The sequence below is a fragment of the Lupinus angustifolius genome, unplaced genomic scaffold (assembly GCF_001865875.1).
Source record: "Lupinus angustifolius cultivar Tanjil unplaced genomic scaffold, LupAngTanjil_v1.0 Scaffold_45_208, whole genome shotgun sequence".
In the NCBI taxonomy this organism is placed as follows: Eukaryota; Viridiplantae; Streptophyta; class Magnoliopsida; order Fabales; family Fabaceae; genus Lupinus; species Lupinus angustifolius.
This window is the reverse complement of record NW_017721958.1, coordinates 7,355-15,894: the sequence shown is the minus strand read 5'-3', so window position 1 is coordinate 15,894 and position 8,540 is coordinate 7,355. Positions and strand designations below refer to the sequence as shown.

Sequence of the window (8,540 nt, the reverse complement as noted above, 5' to 3'; positions counted from 1 at the left end):
AAAAGTTTGGAGTTATATTTGTGTATTAAGAAAACCTGTACTTAATCAAATATTTGTGTGCTTGGATTTTGTATAGATACTTTCTTAAGTTGTATGATTAGGATAGCTTAAAATATCAAGTATTGTGGTGGCTATCCATGAAGGAACACCATTTGAGAAACTAAAATGCATTGGGATAAAAACAGCGGAGAGTTTCGATTTGGTAGCCCAAAAGGCCGAGGAAAATGGTTCTGGTAACTGGACCACCTCGCCCGGGCGAGGGAGAAACAAAGAAGAATGGTTCCAAATAGCGCTTGGGCGAGCAAACCCACACCTGGGCGAGGGCCAGACAGGCTGTTTTGGGCGTTTTTGGTGCCCAGGCGACCGTACCTCACCTGGGCAAGTCCAGACATGTATTTTGACCAGTTTTTGGTGGATTTTTAGCTTGAGTGACAATCCCCTCGCTCGAGCGAGAACCATGCAGGAAATTGAGTCTGTTTTGATGAATTGGTCGCTTGAGCGACAGTCTCTCGCTTGGGCGAAAGACAAACAATATTTTTGACTGATTACGATTGTTTGATTGCTTAGGAAATAGCCCTAGCTTGGGTGTGAAGTGTATTTACCCTTGAGAAAGACTGTGACTCAGATGATTGAACCCGATGCCCAAAATCAACAAACTTATACAAGTACCTTTGTTCTTGCGCCTATTTAGAGCAAGATTTCCAACTGTGATGTCGTGATTAAGGCGATGCCTAAAAAAAGGGGATTACATGATACCATGCAGCGATGTCGTCTGTCCGTAAGAGGCTTGGCCACGTGGTCGTCCAGGGTGATTCAACATGGTTCGTAGTGGTAGGAATGTTGTTCCTCTATTTACGTGTTGAAGTAAAATCGGGTCCCACAAGAAGTATTCCTCTGGGAGATGTCTTAGGTTGGGCCGATCATATAAAATAATGATTAAAAGATTTAATCGGCTAACCTCAGTTAGTGTGCATACTCATTTTGGATAATGAAGTAGTGGAGAGGAAATTTACAGGAGACGAACGAGCCCCGAGATGTTGAGAGGGACGACGATGGCGGTGGTTCGTCAGCAAAGTCTTGAGGGTGAGTCTAGGTGAGACGAGTCCCTTGTATTCCTGGATGAGGTATTCTGTTGGATCAGACAGTTCTCATAGCGCAAACTAGACGATCTCTGACAACCCCTCTTTACAATTTAGATCAATGAGAGGGATGCCCAAAAAGTGTTTGATACGACACCGTCCTAAAATGGACAATTCTTCGGAACATATTGGTCATATATTCTTGCGAGGAATAATTTTGGTGCATTCAAATCGGCTTGTTATGGGACCTATACTCTTGGTTATTTCCGAATAGTATACTAGGAGGATATTGGTGAAAGGATGGATGAAACAAGCATAACATTCATATATTGAGATTGCGGACTTTGATCCTCATAATATGAGATTATAACATCATTCATCATTGTGCATTTTTATATGTGATGTATATATTTTGTTTATTATGTGTGTCTGTATGGATGTGATATTCCGTGTAATTCCATGCTGTCAATGAGTAATATTCATTAGATGTCTTACTCCATCTTCTTTCTGTTTGTCTTCGGATCGCATTTTGTTAAGATAGATCGTTCTGTGAGGATTCGGAGTTACCGCTTCTCGATGTCCCAGGAGGGGGCTTGGAGGATTGAGGGATATTGGTACATCTACACAAACCCTTGCGACTTAGATCTTTGTAGGGTACTTTTTGATGTGCTGGATGTCTCAGCCTTTTGTGTAATTTCAGTTTGGGCGAATATTTCTTCCGCCTTGTATTTCGTACAGATATTTTCTGTTATTAAATGAAGTATTGTTCAAAGTTATATTGTGTTATTTTTTGTTACCATTAGGTAACGGTTTTTTATTTTCTGCAATGTATGTTACTTAAAGTGATATCCCAAAGAAACGAATATAAAGATGATAAGTTTATGTTACATTATTCAAATTTTTTTTTACCTATTTTTGGGCATTATATTTATGGAGTAATTTTCAGGGCGTTACAAGTGGAGAATAAGAAAATTGAAAAAATGATATCATATTTTGAGATACTTGTCTTAACATCCCACATTTTATCATTGTCTTTTTACTTTCACATTTTTACACATTTCTTTAGCTTCTAAAGAAAACATACAACCGAAGCTTTTGAAATTTACAATGTTTTAATTTCTATTTTTCACTCAATAATTTGGCCCTAACAACCAATAAATTATAGATTCTGAATGTAACACATACAAAACATAAGAGAGTATAAATAAGGTTATTAATATCACTCACAAGTATTCAAAATTGCATATTTGAAACGAATAAAGTTTAGAACTTGAATCGTTTTTTGTTGGTGAGTAGCGTTGGGGTACTGGTATGAAATTAGGGATTGAGAGAGATAAAATTAGAAACAAAATGATAAAATTGAAAAAACAAACTGCAAAATGAGATTTATATTTACCTTGAAGGATCTAATGTTTACAAGGCGATGAATAACATGAATGATCATACCATTTCCATCATTCTGTAAAACAGTGTTGGAAAATTCCAAAAGCTGAAACATTAACATTCTCCTCTTTTAGCACCAACTTTGCCATAAAAACTGAAATACACACAAACACAATAAAATAATTACAATACTAACTAATCTTGATTTTCATTCTATCATTCTAAAAGATGGTGATTATGGGTTACTACTACAACATTTGAATCATTTGTCCGAGAGATTTCGATAAAGAAATAGGCCTAAGATTACACTCAGGGTATGCAACAAAATGTGAGTTAAGAAATTAACATCATGTCATGAATACTTTAAGCAATTATCAATGAATTATAAGCCATCTTTTCTTTCTAAATAAATAGAACTAATAACCACCAATATCTATGTTTCCTATACATTAGTTGAATAAGCTCCATATAAGCCAAATTTTGTCTAACTGATGCGAGCTTATTTTTTGAAGCTCACTGAAAAATCCAATTTCTGCTTAATGATTTTTTATCACATTGTCATTGATTCTTATCTAAATAACATACATGAATTAATATAGGCAAGAAAAGAGAGGTATATAATGTAGTGTTTTAGTTTTGTTTAGAAGATATTGGTGGTTAATGAAATAATAGATTAGGAAAAGAGCTAGCAGAAGAAGAAGAAAAAAGCAGAAAAACTAAGAAATACAAAATCACAAATAAACAGGTCCTACAATTATTGATTGAGGAAGTATAATAACATGAATAAATGATACAGCCCACACAAATCCAATCAAAAGCAAAATGTCTAAAGTTACTCATTAATTCAGAGATTTCATACTATGGAAGTGTACTGGGTTTGCAGTTGTTGGAAACCAAAATTCAATAAATTCAAAATTCAGAAGTTATAAACCTGTCCATCATGATAAGATCATGCACATGACTCATTGACAAATTTCTCATATAAATAATACTTAACAACAATATGGCTAATAATAACATTAATCATAACTTGTGCTAAAAACCTGCTTTAAAAAGTTTGGCATCCAATTAATTGATACTCATACAAATATATTAGATATTCCATACTGCTACATACACTAAAAAATGACTCCAATTTATTCAAATTTTAGTGTAATCTAATGCTCATAACCTATACGTCATATATTCAAAATGCAATATAAACAAGATAAAAGATAGTGAAAATATATTTATTTATCATACTCACAATGATTAAACCATTGCTTCTCAGTGATCAACGTTACTCGCTTTGGATTACTGGTACAAGATTAGGGATTCAGAGATACATAATTAGACATACAATTATTAGAAATAAGATAAAATTGAAAAGAAAAAGCTGTAAAATTGGATATATGGAAGAATTAGTTTAAGAGATGAGGCAATATCAACCACAAAGGGGGAATAAACCGTATAAAAAGGAAAAAATAAATAGTGTAAGATAAATGAACACATTGGATGTTTTTTCCAATCGTCAATTCTGTAAATGTTTATGCTTCTAGCTTATGGCACTATATTAGCAAATACTTCTCATTCTTGTATGGATGTTGTTAAAGCTAATTTTCCATTTGTATTTTTCAATAAGAACTATGTTTGTGACTTATGTCATTTATAAAAACTAAAGAGGTTGAATTTTCCTTTGAGTCAAACATATTCTCTGAAGTGTTTTGATATGATACTCGTAGACATTTGAGTACCAATTTCTATACTCTTTATGCTTAGACATAGATATTTATTAAGTATTGTATAGGAGCATTTGAGATATACTTGGATATTTTTGTTGAAAAGTAAGAGCGAGGCATCTAAGGTTTTGCAAGATTTGATAGTCATGATAGATACCCAATTCTGTATCAAAATCAAAGTGGTGAGAAGTGATAATGGGGCTGAGTTCTACATATTGTTCTGTCGGATAACGATACATATAAATTTAATCTAGTCAATCTAGTCTTTAGAATGACCATTCAACCCTAAACATTTTGGATATTGAGTCGAATCTATAAAAAATTTCATATAAAAAAAGCATGCAATTACACGAGGTTCCCTTTAAACTTGTGCTCCACTACTATATAACCAATGGGTAGGCAATTCAAATTTTAAAAAATGAAGGAAGCCAAATGCTTGTTTACGAAAGAAAAGTATTAAGAAAAAAGCAAGCAAATTGAATTAATGTGATAGAGATACAAAGTAGAATAGTTGGATGAAGGACATCCAATAGAATTAGAAAGATACAAAGATACAAAATAGCATAACAAAACAACTGCAATAACAAGTGTTGTTGGTATTGACATATATTCAAGTACCAAATCATGAATTTATTCAAATCATATAAGTTATTTCACTCCAGAGAACAATATAAATCTTGATATCAGGGTATGGGAGTTGTGGAATCATCAAGTGGGTTCCAGTATCTATTAAACAACCACAATTTATCAGCCTCCACTGCATATCCATCTTGATTCCTGTTCCAGCTATAGTAAGCATGCGTTCGGTTCTTTATGTCTAAAGTGCCATGTCCAAAGCTTGCCTCTCTATATGCCGAGTATGACGGTTGTGGTTGTGTCATGCTGTAGAAGAAATCATGTTTAAATCAGAATAATTGGTGTAAAAGTAACTATTATTGCAATAAGAGTCATCATATTTTGTGTATACAACTTACTTTGTTGCTAAGCCTTCAAGGTTTCCTCCATCCCCATTGGTTATATATACAGGAGCAGATATATCTTTCACAGGAGTACAAATACCATTTGTAATATTGTATTTATCATTGGAGACACGTTCCTAATGCATAAACAAATGGGTTGTCAGTGAAAACAAACACCAAATACTATTTTTGGGAGGAAAGCGTAATGTTCCATCAATCAGGTACAAACTTGACAAATATTAATGAAATGATCAGTTATATGTGTAATATTTTTGTGGACTATTTTATGACCTTATTTTTTTGTATTTATGGACAACAACCAACACTTTCTTGCATAGTTATCTTTTTATGTTTGAAGGGAAGGCTAATGATACATGATTGATACTTGTGGTTTTTAAAGGCATGATGTGAAAAACATGAATTAAAAGAGTAATTAAGGTTTGAAGTAGCTTAATGAAATTGAGTATTAGCACTTACGGATCGTTCATATGCATGAACATGTCCAGCAAACACAACATCAACCTTGTATTTCACAAACAAGGACTCAAATACTACTCTCATTGGTTCCCCTTCCATATAATGATTATAGTAGCTATTATACCAAGGTGCATGCATGAGAACGATCAACCAAGAAGTCTCCGTCCTGTTAACTTTTGGCAATTCTGATGTAAGCCATTTGTATTGCAACGTAGAAGTTCCTAAAAATAAAGATTTTCATATTATTAAGAGATATATATACAACATTAACATATAATGATTATATGTTTGCTAACTCACACACACTATAGAACTTGATGCTTCACAAGTATATACATAAATGTTACTATGAGATGTATCACATTTAAAAGTGTTCTCCATATATCTATTTATCATGTAAATGAACATGTTAGGCATTACCATAGGCTGAGTAAGAGGCCAATACAATAATATGTGCTGAGCCTCTCTTGATAGAATAGTAATAAGGTTCAGTACTTTGTGATGCCTCATAAGGAGTATGATAACGATTGGAAAAAGGCTTGAATGGTTGCGTTTCCCCCTATAATCAAACAACAATATATGTCAAAACCTTATTTCTTACTAACAATTGGAGTTGGAAAATGCATTAAACAACAATTAAGATTTAGTGTTAAAAACATAATAATGAAAAATTATATAGTTCTTCTAAATGTTAACAACAAACTAAATATATTATTAGGAGAAGTTTACAATTTGTGGATCAAAATCAATTTCATGGTTTCCTGCAGTCCATATCCAAGGTTGATAAGCAGCACTTCTTTCTGTAAACCTTCCCCAAGTGTCCCACCTAACATTATCATGATTTGGATAATCATCAGCATAAGAAAGGTCTCCAACGTATAGTAGGGTCGTTCCGTTACTATTTTGATAGTGAGTAAGTGTCGTATTTGAATCAAAAGTCTGACCAAGATCACCTACAAGTAATGTCATATAAATGAATTGAGAGAATATTTAGAGGATTTGTAGATCTAGGCAGCAAAAATGACAAAATGAACAAGGGTTTTGTGTGACACTTGGTTGATTATACAAAAGCTTTTTGTATTGGGATATTTCTAAAGTTGATAGGTATTCAATGTTTATTTATTTGTGATTTGCTCCATTTAAATTCTAGGAATATCATTTCATCATGTTTCTATTATAACTTGAGAGGTATGTTCTAAAGCTTTTTGTTATAACTAATGCAATAATAAAATGGCAACATAGAATAATAATAGTACATACCTATGATACCAAATGTGTATGGCACATCAAGACCAACTTCAGGAGGAGTTATAAACCAAAACTGTCGTGTGGTGTTTCCAATTCCAACCTCATAGTAATATTTAGTGTTAAACTGTCAATAAATGTAGGAGTATCAGCAACAAATGATGCAAGAGAAACATTGATGGAATAGAATATAGAATATAGAGCTAGCATAGTTAATAATAATAATAAGAACCTCCAAATTTGTGATGGTGGTGTGATGAATAAAACCAGAAGTGTAATTGTAGTAGGTGTAAGTAAAAACTTGTCCTTCAGCTGTGAAATTTTGGAGACTACTATCACTCCAATAAATGACTTCATTGGAGCCAGGTTCATCCACAGTGACCCATGATATGATCATTGCTTGGCCCACAAGGTCACCTTGTGTTATATGAACCTGCTGAGGTGCATTATAACCAGGAGGGATAGCAAAGGCATCACTATCAAGTGGCATATCCACTGGTTTCTCTATAAGATTTCTGACATAAGTGCTGGTTTTGCCTCCATTGCAAAGAACCACTATACTCATCAACAAAGCTAATAATGCAACAGAACTACTATAACCCATTTTCATTTCTGAATCCTATTGATTCTCAAGGCCACACTTGTCTTTGAAGTGGTGTAGTGTATTTATAGCAGTTTATTATTAGTATAATAGAATGCAAACGTTATCACATTAGCATATTATGAGGAATATTCAGACAACATATCAAAGGTCAACTAAATAACGTGTCCCTGTAGAAATTATAATCTTGTTTGTAGGATTGGTTTTTTCATGCTTTACTTCAAAAACAATGAACAGCTTCGGCTAAGACTTGACTTTTGGATTTCATTTGATGGATATGGCATGGTTGAGGCCAAGCACATTCATAATAATAACAATAAAGGGAATGCATTGCATACTACTACTTGGTGAGGAAAATACAATGAAAAGATATTGGCTAAAATAGAGAACGAAACTTAAAGAACTCAAACACCACCTTCAACTATTTCTTTTATGGCATATCTATCTATTTATGATTATTTTGATCTAGTTTATAGGTTAACTTTTCTAATGTCCAACTTCTCAATAAAATTATCAATAGTTAGGATTTAATCTCATAAGAAAAACCTAACTTAAAAACCAGGTGGTCTATTTAGTGGAAGAGCTTAAGACTTATGTAGCATATTAAAATTATTTTTTCATTCAAGGAGGACTCAAAATAAAACCAACCCAATCCCATTACAAATATTTCGAACATTATCCAAAATGGCATTACCTAAATAAAATGATATAAAAGTAACGAGTCCATAAAAAATAAGAAATATAATTACATATATATGTAATGTTATATTCTTATAATAAAGAAGTTTTCAAATTTTTGTAACACTGGAAAAATGATATAGGTTACTTTAACTGGTGTGGTATATATGATATTCATGTGGGCTGATTGAATTTCAAGGCTTGTTTTTAGGAACACATTAAAAGTTTCTTAAATAATATGATTGCTAGGTGCCCTAGGTGTAATTTTCAAAATATATGTTTATGTTAATCTTTCAAATGTTGATTTTTTATGGGCATTGAAAATTGAAATGTTCAATTAGTTGAAAGCTGTGTGAGAACTGGAACGGACCGGAGGGTTCGACTGGTCTGATCGTTGACT

The 8,540-nt window shown here is 33.0% G+C and overlaps 1 protein-coding gene across 1 annotated transcript; it reads right to left on the bottom strand.

The window, feature by feature from the left end:
- Nucleotides 1-4,744: 4,744 nt before the first annotated feature.
- Nucleotides 4,745-7,524, bottom strand: LOC109338879 (purple acid phosphatase-like). The gene is made up of 7 exons (XM_019576228.1): nucleotides 7,094-7,524; nucleotides 6,877-6,988; nucleotides 6,346-6,569; nucleotides 6,037-6,175; nucleotides 5,617-5,837; nucleotides 5,158-5,276; nucleotides 4,745-5,062 (listed from the first exon to the last, which is right to left on the bottom strand). The coding sequence occupies exons 1-7, from the start codon at nucleotides 7,469-7,471 to the stop codon at nucleotides 4,864-4,866; spliced, it is 1,392 nt and encodes a 463-aa protein (XP_019431773.1). The 5' UTR covers nucleotides 7,472-7,524; the 3' UTR covers nucleotides 4,745-4,863.
- Nucleotides 7,525-8,540: the final 1,016 nt, after the last annotated feature.

Coding starts and splice junctions, on each gene's coding strand:
- LOC109338879 (XM_019576228.1), bottom strand. CDS start 7,471: ATGAAAATGGGTTATAGTAGTTCTGTTGCATTATTAGCTTTGTTGATG. Junction 6,570..6,876: donor ATACACATTTGGTATCATAG/GTATGTACTATT, acceptor CATTACTTGTAG/GTGATCTTGGTCAGACTTTT. Junction 6,176..6,345: donor TTGATTTTGATCCACAAATT/GTAAACTTCTCC, acceptor GTTTGATTATAG/GGGGAAACGCAACCATTCAA.